This window comes from Pteropus alecto, unplaced genomic scaffold (assembly GCF_000325575.1).
Source record: "Pteropus alecto unplaced genomic scaffold, ASM32557v1 scaffold146, whole genome shotgun sequence".
Taxonomy (NCBI): Eukaryota; Metazoa; Chordata; class Mammalia; order Chiroptera; family Pteropodidae; genus Pteropus; species Pteropus alecto.
Genome location: NW_006442107.1, coordinates 16,451,839 through 16,479,282, shown reverse-complemented (window position 1 = coordinate 16,479,282; position 27,444 = coordinate 16,451,839). Strand labels below are relative to the sequence as shown.

General features: G+C 36.2%; 1 protein-coding gene across 3 annotated transcripts in view; it reads right to left on the bottom strand.

Annotated features, from left to right (window-relative positions):
* Positions 1-1,448: 1,448 nt before the first annotated feature.
* Positions 1,449-27,444, bottom strand: part of KLHL14 (kelch like family member 14) — a 113,919-nt gene continuing 87,923 nt past the window's right edge. For all 3 annotated transcript variants that reach the window (XM_015595772.2, XM_006919996.3, XM_025038654.1), the window contains exons 4-9: positions 21,333-21,422; positions 13,761-13,839; positions 6,592-6,782; positions 6,352-6,510; positions 4,718-4,875; positions 1,449-3,588 (exon numbers count right to left, since the gene is read on the bottom strand). In XM_015595772.2, the coding sequence (XP_015451258.1) occupies positions 3,448-3,588; positions 4,718-4,875; positions 6,352-6,510; positions 6,592-6,782; positions 13,761-13,839; positions 21,333-21,422 (818 nt within the window). In that variant the 3' untranslated portion in view covers positions 1,449-3,447. The remainder of the gene's footprint in view (positions 3,589-4,717; positions 4,876-6,351; positions 6,511-6,591; positions 6,783-13,760; positions 13,840-21,332; positions 21,423-27,444) is intronic.

The following is a 27,444-nucleotide window of genomic DNA, read 5'->3' as shown; positions in this document are numbered from 1 at the left end:
ACTTATTGCACTATCCAGAACAGCACTATATAGCTACAGCTACACAAAGCAAACATACTATTTGAATATTTGGTTCTTCTATTGGCCTTTCTGCTTCTCGCTGTCATTTTATTTTCTATCAAAATTTCAGCATCCTTTAGGTCAGGTGCTTCTAGGAGGTCAGGCTTCATCAGTCATGATCTTCCACCAATGGGTATGAATTGGCTGTGGTATGCTTTACCAGCCCTATCTTGGCCCATTTACTCATTAATGTTTAAAATACTTTGACCTCGAGACCTTAGTTTAATGAGAACTCTGGTATTTATGTGATACCTTTTGGGATAAGTTCAACAAACACTTGATACTTATAAAATTGATAATGATGACAACTTGTTAAGTGACATAAGTGTCAAGCAGCTGGGAAAATATAAATTTGGCCCTAATAGGGAAGATCACAAGCTGGTATTAACTTTAAATCTACAGACACTGCTTAATTAATTAAAAACCCTGGTCCCTACGCTCACTCTCCCAGTTTTAGCCAGTCTAATTATGAATTTAAAGTAGGTGGTCATTTGGGATTAGGAAAAAGACAAGTATATTCACTTAACTGCTCATGATATCTGGTCAGCACTAGAGCTTTTGGGGATTTGGGGCATTTGGAAGAAGTCCTGCAACAAGTAGTCATTGGTTCTGGAGAAGATGGTAAACAACAAAGGCTACCACAGAGAGGGGCCTTTTTCTGGTATGCCGTGCAAGCGTGATGAGGTGAAGATTCAGTGCAAGAAGACAGAAACCCCATTATTTTTGTTTTTATGGAATAAAGGGAGGTTCGAATGATCCTTTAATTGTGCGTTTAATCCTCAATAATAATAAATTTGGCTGGGAAGCATGATAGTAAATTCTTTCTAGCTTGCAAGCTTCAGGGAGTAGCTTCCAACCCTTCACAGGTCTTTACCTGGAAGGCTGCCAACTACTACCTTCAGCTACATGCCTCAGTTTCCCCTATTGTCTCCCACAGCCTCTTTCCTTGTCCTGTACAACTCCTTTTTCAGATTTTTCAAAAGAAAATTAAATTAAATACTATGTATTTAGAGAATTGATCTAAATGTATGGTTCACTTATTCTTTAGAAAGTGTACAAGTATTATTTAATACAGATTGTGCTTATAATAATTCCTATAAATATTTAGTTATTAAATTTTGGGTAAGTTATGTGTTATTATAACACTCTTACAGTGGAACAATCAGATTCAACTCATGATTTTTAACTCACAACATTTTTCCTGAAGCATTCAATAATTTCTAGCATTGTCCATATTATATACATTTATATATTGCCAGGAAGCTGAATAAACTTGTAAAGTATTTCTGCAGAATAAAAATATTTAGGCATTTGTATATTATAAACCTTCATACAATTCAATGTAGAGATTTATACATATGCTTTATAAGTAGGAATATGAGAGACAGTTAAATTAGTACATAAAGTTTTTATTTAAAGTTTTCCCCTTCCAAGCAAGCTTCATTTATACATTCTAATACTGTACAAAATTTACATCATCTGTGACTTATTTATTCACTTTTCACTTTCTAATAGTTTGTGTCTTTCTGAAATACAGAAAGCTTTACTTATAGTTCTCATAAATGCTTTTATTTATTTTGGCTAGAAATAAAAAATAAAGGAAGAACAAGTCTAAGGAAAGCAAACATCCTTGTATAAACTGTGACGTTCACATGGAATAGTGGCAGTTGACGATGAAAGTTTTGAAGCAGACCTTGTTCTCTTTGTGATGTCAGCTGGGATTTTCCCACAAAGTACTGTATTTTTTCTTTCTTTCTATATAGTCATATGCTTTCAAGGAAAAAAGAAATGAAAGTTGATTGCACTGGATATATATTTATATATATATTTTTACAATGGATCCTTTGGATCTGAACATACAAATAAATACAAAAACAACGAAGATTGCACTTTACTGTAGAAACGGCATTGGATTCCAGTACACCTGTCCATCTGACATGCTCTGCAGTGAAAGCTTCTCACCAGGCATTTTTAATTTGTGGCTTTCTCATGATGTTGCTTTGAATGACACATGTTGAGGGATTCAACAACATCTCTGGGTGATTAAAAAATATTTTAGGCTTTTATTTACTCTTAATGGATGTTGTTGCAACTCTGAAGAGCTTAAAAATCAAACTCATGTTCCTGTCAGTTTTGTTCTTTTGACTGGCCACACTGGGACGATCTCATTGTTCTCTTGACCTTCTGCTCCTAATTCCTTAGGCTCCTAAAGACAACTAGCAATTACTCGCTTAACTGAGCTCAGGCATCTCTGGTGATAACAAATACATATGATCAGCTGGGAGAAAAATCTGGGGAATAATCTTGTGTTTTTCTAGAGTCATATCTAGAGCCATTTGTAGAGCCAAGGAGAGGAAGAGGAGGAGTATTTGTGAGGAGCTATAATTTGCTTCTTTAAGTTGTGTGTGTTAGGAACATAGAGACAATTGGGACTGTACTTAAATTACTCTTTCTTTTTGTCCCTAAATTCATGAAAGCAATCTCCCAGTTTTCATTTTGGGTTAAGTTTGGGTCAGAGGTGTTATCCAACATAATCTCTTTAATATTTTATGACTGACTGTCAGCCCTACTGTTTAAAGCAAATAACAGGTGTGTTCACTACTTATTTATATATTGCAAAAAAAAAAAAAATGAGAAAGCCTCTGTGAACTGAATGGTGACATAGTGTATTTTGTTTTCATCTTTCAAATAAAATTGAGGACACAGAAGTGATGACTCTGGCTATTCTAGAGCCCACAGGGTAGAAAGCAATTGGTATAAGATCCAACATCTTTCTCTTCTCTGATCCCATCAGGTGCTGTAAGGAGCAGAAGGTATATGAAACAATGTTATATAAAAAACAAGAGTGTTTCTCTTTAACCTTACATGATTTTCTATAACTGTGTTGCCTATGGAGTCTGTGAAGTAGTCACAGGTTAGGAATATAGAATTAAGTGGCAATTTCCGTAATGCAGGGTAAGTATTTTAGTGGGTCCAATTTTGAATCATTTATGAACACAATATCCCCAAAACTTCAACATAGATCACATGCAGGTAAACTACAATGCACAATACTGATCTTAGGTCTCTCTGGGGGCACTCTTCTGTATTTAACTTCCTCTTTTTGAAAGTTAAGATCCACGTGAGGAGTTTCTGTAAAGCTGGGACAAGTTAAAACCAGTCTGAAATGGAAGAGTCTGTCACCACAGCAAGTTTGGTGTGATCTGAATTACAGACACAGTATCTGTTCAAGAACAGGTCTTTTTCTTTTGTAGTTACTTGTAAATCATCAGCAATCAAGGGTGGGTTTCGGCAGTTGTACCATTCAAATCGTTCCTAGTATAATAGTGATGTTGCCTGTCATTGTTTCCTAGAATGTGATACTGTTCATTCCAGGGTTTCCTAGTGTTATTTATTGTAAGGTACACAGGCGGGCAGGATAACAGTTGCACAGGCAGGGCCTGCCAGCGGTTCTGCTACATCTCCTTCCAGTTCTGTCCAGGTGCCTTTTTCTGGACAATAGCATATTGTAGATGACTTGTAGGCCCCCTGTAATGGCAGAGCAGGAAGCATTTAGAAACGAATGTGCAGAGAAATGCAATGGCAACCTTTTGTTTTTTTATCACGTTTACATTGAGAAAAAAATATCAATTCTCTACTCTTGCTAAAAACTACATAGTGAAAGCAGTGAATTTTAAACTATTTTATTGCAAAGGAAAATTTGAGACTGATAAGATTTCAAAATTTGTTTTTGTGTTTGTGTGACTGATAATAAAAGTCAAATGCTTAGAATATCCCAGATGATCAACAAATCTCTTAAAATAGCTGCCAAAAAATAGAAATTATCTAGCTGATTTAAGTTAAAAAAAAAAAAAAACTCACTGTAAATATTCAAATAATTGAAGTAAATTAGATTTTAGATTGTTGCCTCACTTTTTTGTTTTTATTTTACTACTATAGTGAACAGGGGACTTTTAAATATGGATTGGATACAAAAGAATTATTGTTAATTTTGTTGGGTGTGATAATGATAGTGTGTTTACATAAATGAATGATTTTTAAAGATAAATACTGATACGTTTAGTGCCAAATAATACGATGTCTGAAATTTGCTTCAAATTGCTTCAGTAAAAATTTTTTAAAAAGAGGATAAATGAGGTAAGTGTGGCAAAATGTGGATGGATATTGAATTTGGATGATGCATCAACTAGAGCCTACTGCGTGTATGTTTGGAAATTTTAATGATAAAGAGGGGGGAAGTGAAAAGCAATGCAAATCACATATTCTAAATAAAATTTGTGGATATTGAACAATTAATTTTCATTTTTCATACAGTACTGGTCAGAAACTTATGAGACACTTCTATTCAAACAATTTCAACAGAACATTTGTAAAACCACTACAGTCCGACTTTTATTTGAAAAGCCAGAACCATGAAAGCATAGGGATGGGAGAGCACCAGAGGACTACCCCATTTTATGATACAGTTGATCAGAGAGCAAGCCAGGTCTATAGTAGCCACACTGATTCTATTTTATTACCTATGGTAATTTAGTATTTTAATATAAGCATTATACCCTTAAAAGGTAACCTGCGTGGGTGATAATACATTTTGAGGGAAACAAAAGTAAGTACAAAGACAAAGGAGGAGGAGGAGGAGTTCAGTGTGGGCACATACCATACTCCAGCTGTAGCCTCCCACAAGGTAAATGCTGTCATCAAGCACTGCACAGCCAGGACCACTTCGACCCTCCAAAATGGGAGTTTGGAGAATATTCCATTGGTCACCTTTTGGGTCATAGCATTCCACGAGCATTACATCAAGGTGGGAGAAACCTAAGTGACATATCAAAATGGAATCACAAAAGAATAAACTCTTGGGGTCTCAATTTAAGGCTAGGGTTCCTTTTTAAAAAAAGATGTAGAGCCAAGAAGCAGATCACTGTGTCCTTGAAGACACAAATGTATAAATTTACTGGTGAAATTAGGCGATATGTCAGAAGGGCCTAAAACAAACAAACAAACAAACAAACAAACAAACAAACAAACAATTCAACTCTGGATGTTTCCGATTAATTCAAAGCAAGAATATCTGACTAGATTGGTAAAGAGTCATTGGTTGACTATATGGGGGGTATAGACCTTATTAAAAAATGGCTTATTAAATCCTTTTTAATGCAGAAAGCTACAAAGTTAATATAAAATATATTGATGTAAAGGAATGGTGTATGGATTGAAATGAAGAAGCACCAGTGAAAGAGAAAAAGAATGAAAAAGGAAGAGTTGCAGCAGTAAAGATAATCCTCTTCCATTGAGGAGAGCTCTAAGGTGAGCCACAGACTTAGACTAGGAAAATGACATTTTGGATGGAATATGAACTTGGAAATATTTACATAAAAATTATACGTCTCCAGGCTTTATTATATAGGGATAAATATGTATTATGTAAAATAGAAAAATGTCTATGTCTAACACATTTTTTAACATGTATCCAATTAAAAATAAGTGCACAGATGGGTCTTATCTACCATATTCAGATGGCATGTTTCTCATTTAGTTCAATTTCAAGGATCATGGAAGGTCATAGCTAGAGGAGAATTTAGAGACCAACTATACCAGTTTCTTCATTTTCAGATTAGGAAATTGAAGCCTGATCTATGCTTTCCTGTCATATTCAGTGTTATAGTCATGGCCATAAAGTTACATACATGCACGTACACTACAAAAAATTGTAGGCATATACAAAGACGGAAAAGGGAAGGAGCCAAAACATGGCTCTAAAAACACTTTGCTTTAAAAAAGTTTTTTATTTAAAAAAGTAAATAGAAAAAGTTTGAGAATCATAGATGATTCTTAAAAGAGATAATTCTAAATTTAGACATGAAATTCTAAGTGTTTAAGAAAAATCATGTATTAGTTTCTTTATGCAGCTATGACTAAAGTTTTTATGATTACTACAGAAAACAATTTTCTGGAAAAAAATCCATTACTATAACTTTGGTGATAAGGAATAATTTATTTCACTGAATTCATTGTTCTAACAAATTGTGCTTTTTCGGTTATTAATGCTTTCATTTTTATTTTCTGTAGACATCATTATTCATTTCCTTAATGTGTGTGGTAACTTGAAAATAATCCTATCTGCAGAGAAGCCAAAATAAATGCTTGCCCAAGGGTACTGGTAATTTACACAGAGTAGATTTTATTTGGTTAACATGTTCTTTACTCGGTTAACTATGATTATCTAACGAGAAACCCCCCTTAGCAAGAAATATGAGATGCAAATGTTATTGTGATTTTGAAAAAAAAGACCTTTCAAATGATTTCCTCCAATTGCATACAAGCGATCATTCATTACAGCCAAAGTGTGGATGGCGCGTTTTGTGTTCATATCTTGTTTTCGAGCCCAGACATCCATTACAGGGTCATAGCAATATAGCCATGGGACATATTCTCCATTGTGTACACCCCCTGTGAATTAAACATATACATACAAGTCGAGAAAGTGCCTTGGAATTGAACTTTGTAACAGAAAATAGAGGAATGACTTGCCTGAAATGTATATTTTCCCATTGTGCACTGCTCCTGCATGAGCTGCCAGAGGCTGTGGCAAAGAGGACACATAACGCCATTCGTTTGTTTCTAGATTATAACACTCCACACTGGACAAATAGCCGGTTTCATTCCTTCCACCAATAACGTATAAATGTTTGTCCAACCGACATGCATAGAAACTGGCTCTTCTACAATGAAAACAACAATCCATGATAAATCATAAAAGAAGCCCAGTTAGTCAGGGAAAGGAGGTACATTCTGCTTCAGAAAGGGTTGCAAACCTTTGGAAATTACACTTAGCTACCTTCTAAATCTGAGACTTTATACAGTAATCATATGGATTGCCCATTCTGTTTAACATTTTTGATAGTAAAGGAACAATAGAGAAGCCATTTACCAACTCTTTGTTTCAGCTCTTTTTATCTGGCTTTTGATATACTGTTAAAATGTTCACTAATGTTTGGGATATTTGGTACCCTGTATGGATATCAGCTCAGTAAGACAAGGTGAAAAATGAGGTAGATAATGTAACAATAATAAATTATCTTGACATTCACTTTCTTTATGGTCCTTCAAGGGTCATTGTTCCCAATTTATAAGAGAACTACATCATCAAAATTTTTCTTCAATTATCATTTTTTCTCCCCCCACTCCCCACGACAGTACTATCACAAATAGAGAAACTTTTGTGAACTGAGTATAGTGTTGAAATTTTGCTGTTATATAACCAATTATAGGAATTTTGTCTATGTAGCTTTTCGTGTTGATTCTTACAAAGCTGTAGGATATCTTTTTAGTTTCTTTTCAAGAGAGGCTATTTATTAAATTATCTCACTATGCCATCAAAGGCAAAAGACACACAAACTGCGTTGAAAGGATTGGAGACAAGGAGGCCAATTCTGAGGTAGACCAAAATCTGGGAGTGAGATATTGAGGACCTAAATTAGAGTTCTAGAGAAATACAGGGAAAGGAGTGGTGAAAAGAAAATTTCAGAGGAAAATGTAAGACTTGGTAACTAATAAGATATGAGAGTTGAGGGAGAATAAAGTTTCAAAGAGGGCTCAAAAATTTGGAATTGGGACGACTAGGTTGAAATCTAAAGCAAGTCCTTGATTCCTTGCTTCTTTTTTTCTTCTCATTGATGCTACCAGAATTATATATTCATAAGGATAACATACAGTCCAATACTGAAAAAGTACAGTTGTTAAGTGCCAAGCCTCTCAGAGAATATATTTTATGTTTGATGAATTAATGGTCTTCACAAAATTTGATGTCGAGACTCTTGGTCGATGTCAATAGCAAGATGAGGAGTTATAGAAATTTTTATCAAGTAAACCTATATGATTTAGAGATTTTCCAAGTTGTGCTTACAAAGAGCCCAAACCCTATATAGCATCTATGTAGCATCCTGATTAATACTTTGGTCTCTGGAAACAGATTGCTTGGCTCTATAATTTATTGGGTGTGTGGACTTTGACACATTATTCAACCCCTCTCAGCCTCGGATTACTCATCTGTAACATGGGGATGATGATGGTACCTTCCTCACAGGGTTACCTGCAAATACACATCTCAGGTAAAGTGCTTATCATAGTGTCTAGCATTTTGTTCATGCTCAGAAACCACTAGTTAATATTACCTGCATAAGAATTTTTTAAAAATCAGTCATCAAGATGTTTGCATATAAACTTTTCCTAATAATATTTTAAGTGATGACTAAATTCTTTAATATTTATTTGGACGGTTTATTACCATATAGATATAGTATATGTTATATAGATGGTGATGTATTCAGTTTTATTTTATTATTTCTAGCTTTATGGAAGTACAATTGACAAATAAAATTGCAATATACTTAAAGCGTACAATGTGATGATTTAATATATGCATACATTATGAAAGGATTCTAACCATCAAGATAACCAACATTCTGTCACCTGACATGGTTATCCCCCAGTTTTTGGGGGGAGGGGTGAGAACACTTAAGATCTACTCTCAGCAAATTTCAAGCATAAAATTGAGTATTATTAACTATAGTCACCATGCTGTACATTAAATCTTCATAACTTATTCATCTTACAAGTGAAATTTTGTACCTTTCGACAAACTACTACCCATTTCCCCTGCCCCTCATTCCTGGCAGCCACCATTCTATTCTATACATCTTTAAGTTCAATATTTTTTTAGATTCTACATATAAATGATATCATACAGTGTTTGTCTTTTTCCATCTTGTTTATTTCACTTAGCATAATGACTTTCAGTTTTATCCATGTTGTCACAAATGGCAGGATTTCCTTCAATTCTATGTCTGAATAACATTCCATTGTAAATATACACCGTGTTTTCTTTATACATTTATCTGTTGACAGACACTTATGTCGTTTTCACATCTCAGCTATTGTGAGTAATGCTACAATAAACATGGTAGAATACAGCTATCTCTTCAAAATATTGATTTTAGTTCCTTAGGACATATATGCAGAAGTGAGATTGCAGGATCATATGGTTTGGGTACTTTTTATAGTCCTGAAATTAGCATTATGAATAATTTTAGAGTAATATTTTGGCTATGTTTGTTTTTTACTATATTTTCTTGATGCTTTAAAAAAAATGTGCTGTGTAAAATTCAGAGGGATGATGAAGAACAATGATGGAAGAAAGAGGAAGAAAAAAGTAGAAAGGAGAATAAAGAGCAGGAAGGACAGATTTCATAAAGTAAGGATTTATGAAGTGTTGTTAAATTGGGCCTATGCCTTCTGAGGGGTTCATGAAGCTCTTTGGAAATTATAATAAAATTATACACACACACACACACACACGCACATATGTTTTGCACATGTGCATTTTGGGAAGAATATAGAGAAAGATTTTGGAGAAAAATTTTAATCAGATTATCAAAGAAATGCAAACCTAAAAAAAATGGAATTTTTTGGTATAGAGTAAAAACTCATTAAAATATAAAATTAGGTTTAAAAACAATTGCAGGATGTGGTTCCATAGTGTAGCGGTTAGCACTTCTGTTTTACACGCAGAAGGTCCTGGGTTCACTCCCCAGTAGAGCCACAGTCCATGGTCTACGGCCATGCCACCCTGAGCAAGCCCGATGTCTGATCTCGTGAAGCTAAGCGGGGTCGGGTCTGGTTAGTACTTGGATGGGAGACCACCTAGAAAGACCAAGTGCTTAGGCATAAATAATAAAAATAAATAAAAACAATTGCAAAATTAAGTGTATACAGATGGACTACTGGTTCCTTTCATTTCTCTAGCTAAGTTTCAATTACTCTCTTATAGAATACGATAGGTCAAAGTTATTTTACTAGTGCTTTTACCTCCTCAGTTAAAATGTTTCATTGAAAAGACTGACACATGTCTGGAAAAGCCTGTATATAGATATTTCTTTGTACCATTGACATGAGGGTGGGTCGGTGTCCTTCTTCCGTATGACTCTATGACAGGTCTTGGAGCCTCTGAAATAATTAATGGGCCATTTAAAAATAATTGAACTATGTGGGTTGTAAGGTGGTGAGTTCTATGCATTATATATTGGTCTAGAAGAGAAAATGCCCATTAGCATGAAAAACCTCTTAAAATTTGGATAGTGGAAGATAAGAGAAGGCTCTTTATTTTGTAGTGTGAACTCCTTTTATCTAGTCTAAATTTCATCTTTCTCACTTTTCCTGATCTGGCTCCTTCTTTCCTCACTGTGACACTGAGTTAGTCTGTCAGAACTTGCTCTTTTTAGCTGAAGCATTCTAAATTTAATGCTCCATGTGTACTCCTAGCTTTATCCACACAGTGTCACTGTTAGGATCTAAATGGAAAAAAAAAAAATCAGTAGGTTTTGCTTCCTGATAAAAGTGCATTTTTATGTAGAAAATTCCAATAGAGAAGATTCTGAGTCTCTGCCTTTATTCCCTTGCATGTTCAAAGTGAGAATTCATGAAATGCGTTATAGAAACACTGGTTAATGGTCTGTCTGCAACTGTGAACATTTGCTCGAGGCTAAAGTCTTTCCATAGCAGGTCTCTCTTGAGAATGCTCCCTGCCCTGCCTCTCCACATGAAGAGCATACCGGGTTATTCTATTTAAGCTATTTTTGGAAAAGTAAGTTACGACTATTAAAGATTCCTTCATGGAATTACCCTCTTTGTATTTTAAATTGTCATCTCTTCCCCCTACAGCACTCCTCATCCCCACTTACCCCACTACCAGAGGCAATATTCAGTGTATTGAGATAAATTTAAAAAGACTACCAATAACTTCTACAAACATGCATTGAATCCTGCATATTGTACAGGTCTTCACGAATCCTTTCTTATCCTTAAGAATGGTCAGTTTATATACTAAAGCATGAGATTAAATTGTTATAACTTTATCTCAGCTTGAATTTTTGAATTTCATCATCAGCTAAAAAACAATAGATTTTTCAAACAGAATATTGTCTCACATTGTTTCTTGTAAGGCTTCTAGAAACAAAACTGTTACATTTGAGAACATTTCTGATGGATTTGCTTCCAGCTTTTCACTTATACTGTGAAATATATGCTTTGTTGTTGTTCTACAAAATGCTTTTACTTTTTCTATTTTTCCCCTAGACTAGCAAGATCTCTATGAGAATAATACCTAAAATGTCTATTTTATAAAAAACTTAAAGTCTCCAAAGCATTTCTATTGATTCGAGTTTTCATTTTGCCCTCTTCTTTTTGAAGAATCAAATTCCAAATCTGAGACCAGAACAACTCATCAGCATAACATTTTAAACTACATTTTTGTCTAATCATTGCTATCAGTAAATTTATAGGTAGCAGCCATGCATTTATTTCTGCTATGGTTGAACTTATTCATGGTTGAATAAAACTAAAGATTGTGTGCCCATTTCTCAGATGAACCTAGAGGGTATTCTGCACTTTTATTTATACGCTTTTGGAATCTCTGATTAGCTAAGATGTCCTAGGAATCTGTCCAGCCAGCTCTGTAAGAATGGGTTACCAAAGAGGTGGCTTCTAGAGTGTTTCTATTATTCTCAATCAGTTTGGTAGCAGCTAATGGAAGTAGGGAAGTGGGGACCTTCTGGTGAATTTGATTCATGACCTATACAATGCAAAACCAAATCAATTAAACATTTAAGAAACTTCTTTTCTGATCTGAAAAGTATCTCATATATTTTAGTTTTTTTTTTCTTCTTCTTTGTTTAATCACCAATTAGACCACAATAGTAACTGATCGTACTTGCTATTTTGAATAGAAACTCAGCAATGACAGAAAAATTTCATTTTAAGTTATGAATTGCTGCCTGGGTCAACCAACCCAGAGGAGATATGGAGCTAGAAGATTGACTGGGTATTTGTGAGATCTGCCTTTTCCCATTCTGCTCTGTTAGGAGCTCTTTATTTGGTCTATCGAGTTGATTGTTCTAAATCTAAAAAAAAAACTTCTCTTACTAGGGACCCGACATGATATACCATAATGACTTAGAAAGAAACGTTAAACAGTCCATCCTGTCAACGGTGGCTGCCGGGTGCCGACAGACCATGGCAGGTCTTTTTATCAGGTCAATGAGCTGCTAAAAATTGTCTAAGTAAGACCCTGCCATGATAGGCCATAGTGCCTCAGAGGAAGTCATTATAGAATATCAAGTAAACAATACACATTTTTAAAAAATTACTAATTAGGTTTTGCAGCAATACTTCTCATCCTTAGGGGCTCTACAGTAAGATAATTGACCGCGACGTGAGTTATGCCTCCCAAAACCAAGGCGTGAAGGTTAATTATCGTGGTGTATAGCCCCCAGCAAAGGGGACTGTGGTGAAGAGATACTGACATTTCAAACATGTTATTGATGCTTATTTTAAACATATTTTTATGTAAAACTTTTTTGAGTGGTTTTGATTAAAAGGTAAAGTGATGAAGCTACAAGAACAGCACCAAGAAATAACCCCGAAAAGAGAGAAACAGGAGGAAGACATCAGGAGGCTTTTATGTATCCATGTATACCAACAGGAAGATTGAGAAGTTTGTCAGGATATTAACTGACTAAAAATAATTCCTTGAGGTATTAGACATTCCTAATAGTGTCTGTGGTCCTTTTAAAGTATTGTGTGCCTCACCATTTTCAGTGTATAGCTTTTAGTCTCCTGAAAGAAAGTTTTAATATATTTATATAGAATAGAAACTTAGCGAGTTTCTTTATAGCATAGATTCATACTGTCTTCCTGTAGTAATGTCCATTTTTAAATGAATGATATGATCCGAAAATTTCTTTTTAACTTGGAATTTATGATTAAGGATCTATTTTAATCTCAGTGCAATCTGCTTGAATGTTTTTTTAAAAAAGAAATGTTAAAGTGAAGGGTCATGAAACAAATAAGAAATAAAATTATTTCTTAATTCAATTGAGAAGAGAAAATAGGTTGTAGATTATTGTCACTATTATTTTGAAGAATTTGCTCAGGAAGTTGTTGAGATATTATTTGAAGAGAACCAAGGGTTCAAATTTTAGCATGCAAATTTCCATAGGCATATTTAGACATGGCCTCATTCCTAAGTGACAGCCAGGAGAGTCAAATATGTATAAATGTAGTTGTCTTCTTGTCCTTTGGTGCCAGGAGAATTGGGTAAGATAAACACTGCATGCATAAAAAATGAGAGGCTACGTTGCAAAACTTTTTTTAAAAAAAGCTAACAAATGACCTGTTCTTGAATGTATAATGAAAAGATATTTGAGGAGGCAAATATAAGGGATTTGAGAAAGCGAGACTTGAAAACTTTAATATTGAAATTTCTGCATCAAAATGCACATCATTGTGAGAATGGTGTTTTATATTTCAATTATAGAATTTAAATATATCATAACCAAGGAGAGTGGGCTAGCCAGTGAGATTGTAGCTCTGCTTGCCAAAAAAACTCGATGCAATGTAGTAAAGGAGGAAAAGTCATATAAATTTTTCTTCCTACATTAATATAAAAAACTGACTTGTTTGAGTATTTTTCTCCATTGAGTTAATAAGGCAGTTAATCTACACTGGCCAGGCCAAGTTTTGTATTTTGCCTCGTCTGTCTTTCATTGGCTTCATTCAGCATACCTTATCCTAGAAAACCATTCGGCCTCCATGCTTCTGTAAAGCAGCCACAAATGTTTCAGATACAAGAAATAAACACTTACCTTTCTTGCATGGGTGGAAGTTGTATCCAGCTATTAAATCGGGGATCATATCGGCTGACAAAATTTGTACTGTGTTTTCCTGTAAAAATACATTTGACACACTTAAAACTTAGATTCCTTTGTTTTTTTACACACTTAATATTATTTTATAACATGCCTCTGTTCTCAGTTTTAATAGATGAATTAAGTAGAGGAACTATCTAACATGGTACGAGAAGTAGTAAGTCAGTAGAAAAATAAATGTGCCACCTCAAATGTTTTTCTTTTTTCCTCTCTTCTCCTCTGTCTTTTCCTTTGAATGAGTTAGAATAAAAATAAATCAACCATAATAATAAAAGCAAGTATGTTAATCAAACTAGTTAGGGTAAAAATTTCTGGATTTAAGTATTTTTATGTTTTAAAAACATGAAGTTATTGTCTATAAATAATCAGTTCCTAAGACTACCCTGTGTGATATCTCTGGTTAGAGCTTTTTTATTATTTTTTAATGATCCAAGAATTCTAGCAGTGGTAGCATCCAGTCTTTCTCCATGGAAATAATAGCAATCACTATGATAAGAGTTTGAATTAAGAAATCGGTTTTAGTCTATGCATGTCATGTAAGTTGCATACATGTGTATGGGGGAAGCACAGCTGCTGTGATGTATTACAGGTGCATGTGCTGAATGGGAAACTTGAGTCCTCAGATCTGGTTAACCAGCTTATCCCCTCTGTTGAGCTTAAGAAGCAAAGTAATGCCTCTAAGGTATTAAAATGAATCTTATTTTACATACAGATTGACACCAAGGCAAGAAATGGAAGCAAACAATTGTATTCCATTTTCTGTGTAGCACCTAAGGTAACAATCATCTAAAGCACTTGAAGTCTTAATTCTAAAAGTCTGCTTTGTTTACATATGTGTAACTAAACATTAAAATACAGGTACCAAACTTCACCACAGGAATAAACAAATGTGTATGTGTGTGCATGTGTGTGTGCATGCACATGTGTGGGCACACACACATATGTGCACTCACACAGGCATGTATACACAACACAATTATTAATTATACAAACATACTGAATGTTTACTATGTGTCTTATGTGTTCCAGGTTCTGGGGACATATTGGTAAACAAGAAAGGCAAAATCTATGTTCTTGTAAATGAACACAAAAAATATATTTTCAGGTACAGATGAATTTTCTTTAATTTTATAAAGATAATAAAGCAGGGATTGATAAAGGAGAGGCCACTTTAAGTAGAATGGCCACAGAAGTCTTTTGCAAACCTCTTCAGAATAAGCCTCTCAGGCAGTGGGGCAGGTGAGTATAAAGTCTGGGGCTGGCCATGAGTTCAAAAACGCAAGAATGCTGGGGTGACTTGAAGAGAAGTCAGAGAGGTATCAAGGTCCAGAACACAGTGTGCCTTGTGGACTAGTATAGAATTGTGCATTAAAAAAAAGAAGAAAGAAAAAGAACCAATAGGAAGCATGGGAAGGTTTTGAGCAAGCAAGAAATATGGTCTAATTTCTCTCTTACGAAGATCACTCTGGATGCTGTGTGAAGAATAGACTATAGAGGGGCCACTTAGGAGGCCATTGCAATAGTCAAGGCAAGAGCTGATGGTGCCTTGAATGAAGGTATAAGCAGCGAGATATAATCTGGAAGAGCCAATAAAATTTTCTTGAATGAAGGTATAAGCAGCGAGATATAATCTGGAAGAGACAATAAAATTTTCTCATGGGTTGAATATTATTATGACAAAAAGTAAATAATTAAGGATGGTTGCCAGGTTTTTAGCCTGAGTAACTAGATGGAAGGTCATGTAATTTGCAATTTGGGGAAGACCAGGCAGGAGTTGTTTGGGGTTTGGGGAGGGAAGTCATGAGTTCTGCTTTGGTCTTAACCTTGAGAGGCCTATAGGATTTCAAAGTAGAAGTGTCCTGTAGGCCCCAAGCTAAATGAGGTTTCAGGTACAAATTTTGGAGTTATTATTCCAGAGGTAATATTTAAAATAATAGAACAGAATGAAAGCCTTTAGGGAGATGGTATGGAAATGGAAGATTATAGGTCCTGGGAATGAGCCCTGGGATAAAAGAAGAAAAACCAGCAAAGGAAAGCAATTGTCAAAGATAGGAGGAAGACTGTGGTATTTTGGAAGCCATGTCAAATAGTGTTTCAAAAAGAAGAGAGTGAGCATCCGAGACCTGACCCCGAGATTTGGCAACATGGAGGTTGGTAGTGGCCTTAGCATGGGTTGCTTCAGGGGATGAATGCGGATGAAAACCTCTGTGGGGACTCCTCAAGAGAGACTACGATGTGAGAATGTAGAGTAAGAGGATGTGGATTCTTAGGACTTCTGCCATAAGTAGAAGAAAACTGTGGCTGGAAGATATGGCATCAAGAGGTTTTATTTGATTGTTTTTCTTTTTTAAGTTTGGAAATACTACAAGGTCTTTGAGCAGGCAAGAAGGAATGAAGAATAGGCTTTAAATTGGAGCAGAAACAATAAGAGACTAGATTGGCAGGCATATATATAAGTGAATAGACGTGGTATTAACAAGATGAAGATTTTTATCTTCCGATTGCTTCTTTTTTCATTTAACTAAGAAGGAAGGCCATCCACTGAGAATGAGGTTTTGGAAAAAGAGGCACTTGAGGAGAGAGAAGGTGTGAAAGAGTTAAGTTGGAGGGTGGGAAAGTACATTGACCATGGAAATTTAGTGAAGTTGGCTAGTAGGCAGCATGGCTCATTAGTAGCCAGCGTAGCTGTGTGGTTTTTTATATCGACATTTAGTTACGCAGAAGCAGGAAAAAGATGGAGGAGAGTTGGGTTTAACTAGGACCAGAGCTATACCCTGGACAAACATAATGGAAGAAGAGATGGATGACACGAGGGCTGCAGGTGTATGCACTAATGTGATTATTGGGACAGATAATAGAATCTAAGCTCAGTACAGAGGGAAGGAAGGACACAAGGGGATGATGGACAGTGACAAAGTGGTAGGGTCAAGTGAAGGAGATGACATTACCAGGAAAACAGTGAATAGCTGTCACAAAAAAGGGGCAGCAGGTAATATAATCTGCAAACATCCTTTAAAGTGGTAGATTTTAAGGGTGTGGGAGTGGCAATGAAAAGGAAGTAAAAAAGCTACCTGCCTCCAATAATGTCAAGAATAAGGGGGCTGGAAAACACTGTCCCCATTAGAGAGAGTGGCTGGGAAAACACTACTCTCCGAGGATAGCCAGGGTTTGATTAGAAAAGAAGCTGAAGGAACTATTTGAAAGAAAGTTTTAGGACTATAGGGATTTTGTTGATGTGAAATCGTGAGTCCCAGGGATCATGCGGGAGGGTTTGGATGGTCTGGTTAGGTGGTAAATTAAGTTTTATCTAGGGATGTACAGAAAGAGCTAAGAGTTCCAGGAGTGAGAATGATTCAAAGAACTTGGAATCCACAAAGGGAGGCTCCAACTCAAGAAATAATTATGTCTAGAGTTGGTTTATAAGAGGCTCTTTGTAGAATTTGCAAATTTCCCTGTAGGAAAAAAAATTTCCCTGTAGGAAAAAAAATGATTCTTGATAGTTAAGTTCCAAGGTTAATTCCAAAATATATCTGAAGATTAATGGTATTAATAGGAATATAGAACATACTCACCATGTATAAAAATGTTTCTCTGTGAAATTTGGTTTCGAATTTCCATTAGGGAGAAAATATCTACCTTCTCTTGGCAAGAGGGCAGAGAGTACCTTCCCATGCTGAGCTGTGATGGTAGAAACTGGGATGTTTGCCTCTGGTTGTAATGGTAATGACCTTCACTCAGAGAAAAAGCTCAGCAGGGCTAGTGTGATATGCATGTGAGATGAAGAAAGTTTCCAGAGGAAGGGTCAGTGGTGCCAAAAAGGGCAACGATGGAAAATTGGGGAGGTAAAAAGAAGGAAGCAGTTCTGGAGTTGGTAAAGGATATGTGGAGAAGAAAGTGAAGGAAGAAATTAATGTGTTAAAGTGAGAAAGGTGAGATAAAATTGCATTATTCACTCCGTTCTTGTGGTTTCTGTTGAGACTATTTAGCAGCTTGAGAGTAGCGGCCAAATGCAATGGAAATTTGGATTACTCTTTACTCTTTGGCTTCTTCTTATCTTTTCCATTTGTTTCTAATTCTTCCCCTACCTCTCTTTTTTGTGACGGTGCCCTGTCACCAGACACCACTTTTGACTGTCATTTAGGTAATAGGTAAAATAGAGCAAGGAGTGGTAGTTTTCAGCCGGTGGTGGAAGAGAAGGAAATGGGAAGGAAAGGAAATTCTCCATGAGCAGTTATTTTGGAAGTTGGTCATCAGTAAATGATAATATAAACTGGTTCTCTGTAAATTGGGGCACTGGTAGAATACATGCATATATATTAGAATATTATAATGCATTCTCATCACCAATGACATTAAGGAAGTTAATAACGATAGCTAAGTAGAAAAAAATATATGAATCCTGCTTATATTTCATTAAAGGACTTGCATCTCATTTTCTTAAGAACTAAAGTTTAATTTAAGAAGAGTTCACCTTTAAAACTGACAAACATAATATTTGAATCCATGGATTTTTAATTTTTCTTCCCTGTCAGAAATGAAATTAAAGCAAACTGTATATTATTATAAGATTAGTATTTTTTATAAGTTTTAGTATTAATTGCTTACTTTTTGATTGAATGAGGTACTATAATATGAAAATCCCATATTTTTTAGATGATTGATTCTCTTGATGGTTTTCTAAATGGGAAATGAAGAGTTCTTTCTGAGAGAGCCACTTTCCATTGTGATACATGCTGATTTAATTTCACAGGATCAATGTCAGAAACATGACTGTTGTTTAATACCTAACCAGATACCTATATTTATGAGAGGAGGCAGTGGGGTTAAAGACTGAGGCTCTGGAGTCAGACATACGTTGGAATCGGCTCAGCTTTTTACAAGCTGTGTGTCCTAGCAAGTTATTTTACCTCTTCATGCTTAGTCTCCTCATAGTAGGACTACAGCAGTCATGAAATAGACCTCACAAGATGGTTTGTGAGAATTAAGTGAAATGATGAGGTGAGTGCTTAGCAAAGTTCCTGGCCAAAAAAAAAGAGTACTCAATAAAAACTACTGCTAATACTAAAAAAGTCAGCTATGGTTGACTGGTGGATGGAATACGAAGCTACATGTGGAAGGGATGGTGGTGAATGTGTGTTTTTGGTCCTAGCCCAGATCCCTTTACCAGACTAGTGCACCCATTCCCTACCTGCCGTGAATTTGGGTGCTTGTAATCGCAGCTGTTTCCTCTCTATAGAGCTGCCATCAGGTGAACAGGCCACCTCACTGCTCATCCTCACCCTCAAGCTGGGGGACGGCCTCAGCCAATGACTGACTGATTGACATGGACAGACAAAAGACTGGCCTGCTTGCTTCATAGTGTAATAATTCTCTTCTTTTTAGGAGAGCCAATCAGTGGTTCATTGGCATTTTCCCAAATCTATAATAAATGACTTCACATGCCAAACGAGTGAGGGACAGAATGACTCAGCACTGTAGGTGGAACTCCCACAGTTTTAAAAAGGGTTTTACAGAAAGAGTGAGCTGCCAGGCCCATATTGAGACTAAAAGTAAAATTAAAATACAGTTATTAAGGTTTTACTAAAATTCAATTCTGAACTTTCTAGTGGCTAAAGCAAAAGTGAAGAGGCACATCAAATCACAAGAATAGCAATTCTCAAAAAACACCTCAGTATTTTGGTGTGACGAGAATTTGTCACATGGGTCTTTGCATGGAGCACATGTGAAGTCCAAGGTGATAGTGCATGGCGTCCCTACAGGAAATGCAGTACTGTGTTTCTACAGCCTTTCTTACAACATATTCACTGAGGGCTTTAAATCAAATCTCTCTTCTTCTCAGGGGTGGGGCGAGGCAAATCAGTGAGGTCCAAGACACAGTTATATGGGAGTCTACATTAGTTCAAAGATAAAAATCTTGATTGTCTGGACTAGAGGAAAGAATATGTCCATTAAACTCTCCCCTAAACAACTCCCCGTCCAATCCTTTTAGTTGTATATTTGATAGAAATTGAACAGAAAGCAATTACAGGTTATTTCAGGGGGTGTTGATGAAGGTCTACATCATAGGAATGGAAAGTTCATAGCGTTTTGTGAAAACTGAGTTGTGGCACCAAAACTGATATTTTGACAGAAGTTTAATCCACCTGGGAAGAGAGGTGGGCTGAAGGAGCATTGCCATCAGAAACAGGACTTTCCAGCCTTTTTTTTTTTTGTCTTGTGTTAGTTTTAATCTGGCCTTCAAAAAGAAATTTTTGCAGATTCTTTGCTTAGGTAAACTTGACGACTATGCACTGCATATTTACTTACAAATGTTCTAGTCAGTTGAAATCATTTCTGAGAAAGGACAAGTTAAACAGCGAATAGAGAGTTTGCAGTGGATTGTATGTATGCCAGGTTTTTTTTTTTTTTTTTTCCGTAACATATTAAATCCACCACTGGAAAGATAAATTAGAGGAGAGATATTAAAAATCATTTTTCCTCCCATTCCAAATCTGTTTCTCGCAAACCCCAAGAACTGTCTCCTTCCCAACATTGAAAGATATGAACCAACAAAGCTGCACGTCTTAGGAAAGAATGTCCCCCTCGCTTCAAAGAAAGATTCTTGGAGGATGGCCTGGGTTGTTTTCCTTTAAGATTTTCTAGAGTGAACAGATGTAACAATTTTCTATAATTTGCCTTAGTGCAGATGCTAAAGGAGAACATTCACAATAAAATATATGCAGTATATGTAATTTCAGCTGGATGTTCTGGGGTTTTAAAGTAAAAATGTGTACCTGCAAGCTGTTTTATGGTTTCTCGGTCATAATGATCTCTGTTACACAGAAGGCTACAACTGCAACTCCTCCTTCATGCGCAAGCTTTCCAAAAATACCTTGATAATTTTGTGTATTCTGCAAGGCAGTGTTCTCTCTGTGTTTGGCTTAGGGAGTGTGTCAAAGTGTTTAATTTCTCTTTGCAATAAATTGTTGAAGTAATCACATCAACAGGGATGATGGTGGATGATCTGTGGAATGAGCCCTTGCAAAAGGTGGGGCAACTAGAATGGGTCTCAAGTAATAACAAATGCTGCAAAAGAATTCCAGAGAAGGTTATGTAGCGCGCGACTGCAGATCATGCTTATTTATTGAAACTACATTGTTACACTGATAAAATGAGAGAAAAGTGGTGGAGAAGGTGGTGAGAATTCTTAATAGCTGCAGCTTGCCACCCTCTAGGGAGTCTGTGCTTGTGCGTGTGGCATTCCTCAGGGGATGGATAAGGAGAGGGGCTGGGGCATTACTGCGAAGCTAAATCCCCAGACAGTTGATGAGTGAATGCTCTACTGCGTAGAACTCTGCTAGCTCAGTGATTGACCCTCCCTCCAATTGTCAGCCCAATTCACTGACTACTTCATTTGTGCCTGCTGCACAGAAATATACTTTCCACAGTAATTACAGAATGGACCGCTACCAGTGCCTTTCATTGCACAATGCTTGTTGAGCAGCTACTATTAAGGTGTTCAGTAGTTACCATTAGGGTTCCATTGGTCCTCTCCACCCAACACGAACAAGAAGTTCTCTACCTCCACGACGCAGTGGTGGGCACTGTTGTACGGCATAACTGGAATTAAGAAGAAAAAGAAAGACGTCTGAAATTTCCCACTTTAGGACTTGCCCCTTGGCTCACCCATTGTTTGTTTTCACCAAAGTGTATGAAATGTGAAATGAAGTCAGAAGGAAGGAGAGAGCCTAGGCAGCAGAGCGGGACACCCATCAATCCACGGTGGCTCAGTGGTGTGTACACAGTGACTGCAAACCCAACCCCTTTTGATTAATTTTACATAATGTTATTCCACAAATTAGTCAAGAACAACCTGTCACGCTGCTTCTGATTCTGAAGTTCTCCTCGTTTGCCTGATGATGGGGATATCGTTCTAAAAGAATGACTGACACCCTCAAATGGTCAGGGCTGGGGGTTACTTTTTGGAAGATATAGTGCTGCATACACTTGGAGCCATGACGATGCTCTGGTTTGCTGGCAGTCTTTCCATAAACAGACTCAGGGTGCTTGGTAGCTTTCTATTCCACAGCAATGAGCAAGCTGAATTTCCATACAGTTTTAAGTTTTTAAATTAAAGTCCTGCTGATTTAATGCCTTCTCCAAATGTATACGCTTAATTTCCTGTACGATGTCATTAGCAGCACAATCACACATTTTCTATCTATCTGCTTAGGAGCTCTTCTGTAACGAAGATAAAAACTGTCAGGAACATCACAAATGTTCATTCCCCTCATCTTGCCCTTCTCTTTGCCCCAGTGTGGTGGCTGTGAGGAGGGGGTGTTACTCAGAAAACGTCTAAAGCCAGGTTTCTCTGTATTTGTTCTCATTTACATTCTCTTTTGGGAGACACACACAACTAGAATAGGACGTCCCTGTCAGCCCGTGTGCAGAACAGTGTCAGTGTCTGCTGTTTTAATATCACATGGTAAATGTAAATGTACACAGCATTAGTTATATCACTTGCAGTGGTTTGGGCCTAGTGACACCAGTAGGAAAAATGACGTCCTTGTTCAGCTCATCATCTGGGCACCTTAAATCTAGGTGAGGACAAATGGAGAGGTGAAGTGCACGTTCAGGCAGGGAACTTATTGCTTGACACGGATCAACAGAGCACTTAAGAAACCAGTGCAGTGAGGAATCAATATGAGTCAGGGCCAGCTCTCACTTTGCGCTCTTTTCCCAAAGGGGAGAGAGAGAGAGGAAAAGAGAGAGACAGCACCTATCTTATATCCGACTCACTTTGGATGATATATATTTCTCATTTCATTTTTTAAATTATTTTTTTAAATTTTTCTCAGAATGCACATTGAAAGTATGAATCAACAAAGATATGTAAATAAAAATAGTAAGAAAGAGGCATAGCTTTGAAACCTATCACGCAGCTCCTGAAAGAACAAATTGGATCACTGAAGCTTTTTAGTAAAGTATTTTAGGAATTATGATTATTTTATCATGTATTTTTCTGTGACTATTCATTGTTTTTGAACTTATATCCACAAGGGAAAAGGCACTGGTATGTAAACCCCTCATTTGGGAGATAATGCAGAAATTGGGTGTGCCATGGATTTGTGAGTTCCATTAATCAGGTCAATTGATTTAAGGAGTTGTCTTGGGGATCTCTTTGGGAAACGCTTTCAATCATATAGATTCTACAGGTTTCACTTCTCACAATCCTTTGGGGCAGAGTATACATTGGGTTCATTGAGCAACTGAGACTGGATATGTTTTAAACATATATATATATATTTTTAATTAACTCATTGTTTAGATTATGATGATGGTTCCAAAATACTAAAAATAAAACTATGCTACCCATATATTATGTATATTGTGAACAGTCTGGTGCTACTCCATTTCATTACAATGTCATCCGGTCAGTGTAAACTTACAGCGTTGATCGTCATCTATATGCACCTATTCACATGAGACGTGTGTAAGAATAGAGGTCATCGACTATAAGCAACTTACTGAAAGATAGCCAGTCTTCCAATATTTATTTTAATTTTTTGGTCAGTTCAATGCCCAAATCATACAAGTAATGAAAAACGGTATCATCTTTTTAACTGGAAGTCCAGCTTTATAATAAAGCACAATCTCTGAAAATATAACAACACTTGTGCTTTGTTCTTGCCATTCATTTGTTCCCATTCAGGCAAGCAGAAATTAAGTGAAGGAAATAATACATGATTTATTCTTAAGCCTCTTTTTCATTTGATTAACCCTATTGTTATGCTTTATGCAAACAAATGAAGCTATTGCATTAAGCTAACTATTGAAACCTTCGAAATAAGAGAGGTTTTTGAAGTTCTAATATAAAAGCTACTTGAAGGGATTCTCATTTATCTACACATATTTACTCTTGTTTTTAAACCTTGTCTGCTATATCTCTCGGCCAAGTATTTCAGTATTCTCATTCCTGAATTATTGTCTTTTTTGATTTATTATCATGAATCGAGAGGCTATAAATACACAGAAAAGCTCTTTGAAATTATTCTGAATGTAAAATGCTCCAAATTTATTAGGAAAAAAATTTATATTAAATCAATGTTTGAGTTTTGCAAAAGACCTGATTTCCTTGACTTCTGATTAAACATGAAGGGAAGTAAAATAAATAGGGCAGTGAGCAAGGGCAAATAGCCGTTTAAAATGGCACTAGGTATTGCACTTATTATCTTTTAAATAACAAAAAATACATGTCTGACCCTTTCTAGATTTCTCTAGAGGTGGACACTGGCCTCACCCTCACATGCAGGTGCTGGAGGAGAAGTTTGCACTGTTATGTTCATCTGCAGCCCAGTGTGAGTTTTTAGCGTGTCAGTCAGTGAGTCAGAGGGAAAGGGTAAAGAGAAGCTAATCAGGATGAAATGAGATTAAAGGCTGTCTAATTTTACAGCAACTGTGATCCATCAGCCACTGTGAAAGTGACAGTGGAAATGAATGATGGAGACAGACAGGTGGGGCTGTACATTTCACTGATTTATCCTCAAATGCACTGGGCCTTATTTTATTGAGTGAACATGACCGCATTTATCATGACTGTCATCTAAACCCACTTCCCTCCATTTAAAAAGGTCACTTTACTCAGAGGGAGCAGGAGAGAAGCACTTTCAAATCAGATTTAAAATCTAATAACAAGTGTTTATAAGGCCCTTTGTGAGAATTCCCAACTTTATTAGACAAACTGTTAGTGCTAGAAGGAAAGGTGGAAAAAAAGCCAGAAAACTGAAAAGGAAGAAACATTTGGTCATCTGCGGAAATACGCTCATTTAGTCCCCAAATTTGTAACATTTTTGTCTTTCACACTCCAAACACCTAATATTCTGGGAAATTAAATAAAGTGTTTATATTTAATATCTTTAATTAAGAAAGTGAGAAATGGATAATACTATAAAATAAACTCGAAGAAGATATTAAGTCACAAGTATTTACTGTGTATAATGACTAATCATCATACATTCAATACATGTCTGCAATTGTTACAAGTTGAATATCTGCCACAATTCACTTACATACCTGTTAATTGTTTCCCCATAATTTTAAGGCCATAAAAAATCTCAGTCACACAGATTTTTACTCCTCCTTGCACCAGTGTAATATAATGTCCTGGAATATTATGCACAAAATTTGTCTTTGTAGATATGAAAACAGTCAAACCCTCAGAATATTCTGGTTATTTTTCACAATATAACCACCATTTGCCAAATATTTACTACATGCCAGGCACTGTATGAGGGATATATACATATATAATTATATTTATATATAGATCTCTGTATTATAGCTCTGAAAATCTGAAAATATAACAACACTTATGTTTTGTTTTTGCCTTTCATTTGCTCTCATTCAGGCAAAGCAGAAATTAAGTGAAAGAGATAATATATGATGTTATTATACATTATAAAATATAATACCTAAATAAAATATATAGATAAAATAAAATATATTTACCTAAATTTACCTATATCTTTCATTTAATACAGCTAACTACAGGGGAGGTGTTCCTCATTCATTTTATTTCTTTAGGGAATACTGAGGTTTTAAGAAGTTAAGTCACTTGTTGAAGGTCATACTCAGCTAATGAATGGCAGAGAGAATCCAAACACAGGGATATCTGGATCCCAACCCACGCTCTTATCCATTTCACTCTACTGATTTTCAATAGGTATGTTCATCCAACCAGCAAGTAATTACTGAGTACCTGTGTCTTCAATGATGGTGTTCCTGAAATTTCTGTATAATTTTTTGTATTAAATCATATTTTAAATGTTTATTATTTTCATATTTAAAGGAATCCTAATTAAAGCAAGTGGACACTCCTTTAAAGCTTTTTCTATAAATCCAGATATTCAAATAGTGTGTTTTTTAAAAGTAGGACACATTTGTCTGATGGAGCCAGAAAAACACTGAGCAAACCAGCCATTTAAGGATGGGCAGGATCTATTGGTAGAGGGTTTTTATTATTTTTTTAAACAGTGAGGGCATATTTCAACATTGTAAGCAGATTCAGTCTCTTGGGCATAGAAGCCCTTTTCTTGACATATAAAATGTGCAGGGGGCCTTGTTGTATTTATGAAGGCCTTCTTTTGCTAGAGATCCACACTATTGCTTCCTTCCATATTTTATATTTAAGAAATGTATACCTTTTCCATTAGAAAGTATAGGAATCCTTCGTAAAAACAAATTTTCATGAACGTCCAAACAAGAGATTGCATAAGGCCATGCTAAGTTTATAGAATTGCTATGTAAATAGTTATTGAATGTTTATCATTTTGATATAACATTTATGAGGGCCTTGATTTCCTTGTGGCCTCAAATACATAAACTTGCAAAACTGTCAAATCTGATGTACTTATTTTTTCGAAAAAGTAATTAACACCTGTGGTAAAAATACAGTCTTATAAAAGATAAGGATATACAGGACCAATAAGTTTTCCTCCTTTCTTTGATGCTCAGAGTTTCCTGTCACAGACGCTATCACTGTTACTGCAGCCTTGGGATTTTTCCCAAGAGAGATTATATATATGAGTCATTTTCGTTAATACAAATGGCAGCAGTGTTCAATGAGCACACTGTTTCATACCTTGCTTTTCTGCACTCAAGAATACATTCACTTATTCTCTCCCCACCAATCAAATATTTATTGGGCTGCTACTCTATGCCAGACAATGTTCTACCTGCTGGAGAGGTCATGAGGAATAGCAACGAAGAATGTTCTAGACAGGGGAAGCACATAACAAACATGTACACAAATAAATAGGCCCTTTTCCTTCAAATGACAAGTGTAATGAAAAAAAAGCAAAACAGGGTTAGAGGAGAGGCAAGGACAGGGTGAGGAATTTTGATAGTGGTCAGGGAAGGCCTTTCCGTGTAGATGGCTTTTGTGTAGAGGATTGACTGATGTGAACTGTGCAGGATGCAGATGTAGAAATGGCAAGTGCAAAAACCATGAGGCATAGGTGTGGAGTTTATTGAGAATAGCGAGAAGACCAGGAACAGATCTGAAATGAGGTCTAGGAGGGAGACCCAGGGCAGATCAGGTGTGATGGCACAGTCTTGCTCAGAGGACCCCTCCCTGGATTGTCGAGCACCATGTTCTTTTTAACAGCCTCACATTGTTCATTTTGATGGGTATCCTACAATATATTTTATTCTCTTCTGATGGCCATGTATTAATTCATTCAACAAAATTTACTTAACACTCATTAAGTGCAGACACTTTTCTGGTTGCCGATAGTACAGCAGGGAACTACACTGATGGTGTCTCTGCTTTCACAATGCTTACATTACAGGGGAAAGAAGAACACAAATACATAATGCATAGGAACACAGCCAGGTGGTGACAGACGATTTAAAGAGAAGTAAAATGGGATGGATGATGTTTTCGAGAGGGAGTGCCTGGTTATTACTCTAGCTGGGGTGGTCAGGGAAGGCCTCGCTGGGGAATGGCTTTTAAGGTAGAATTTTAAGGGGGGAAAAGGACTCATCATTAGAAAATAAGGGGAAGGAATTCACGCAGAGACCTTAAAGCATGAATGAGCTGGATGTGGCTCAGAAGCTGAAAGAAAGCCTTCATGTCCGGAGC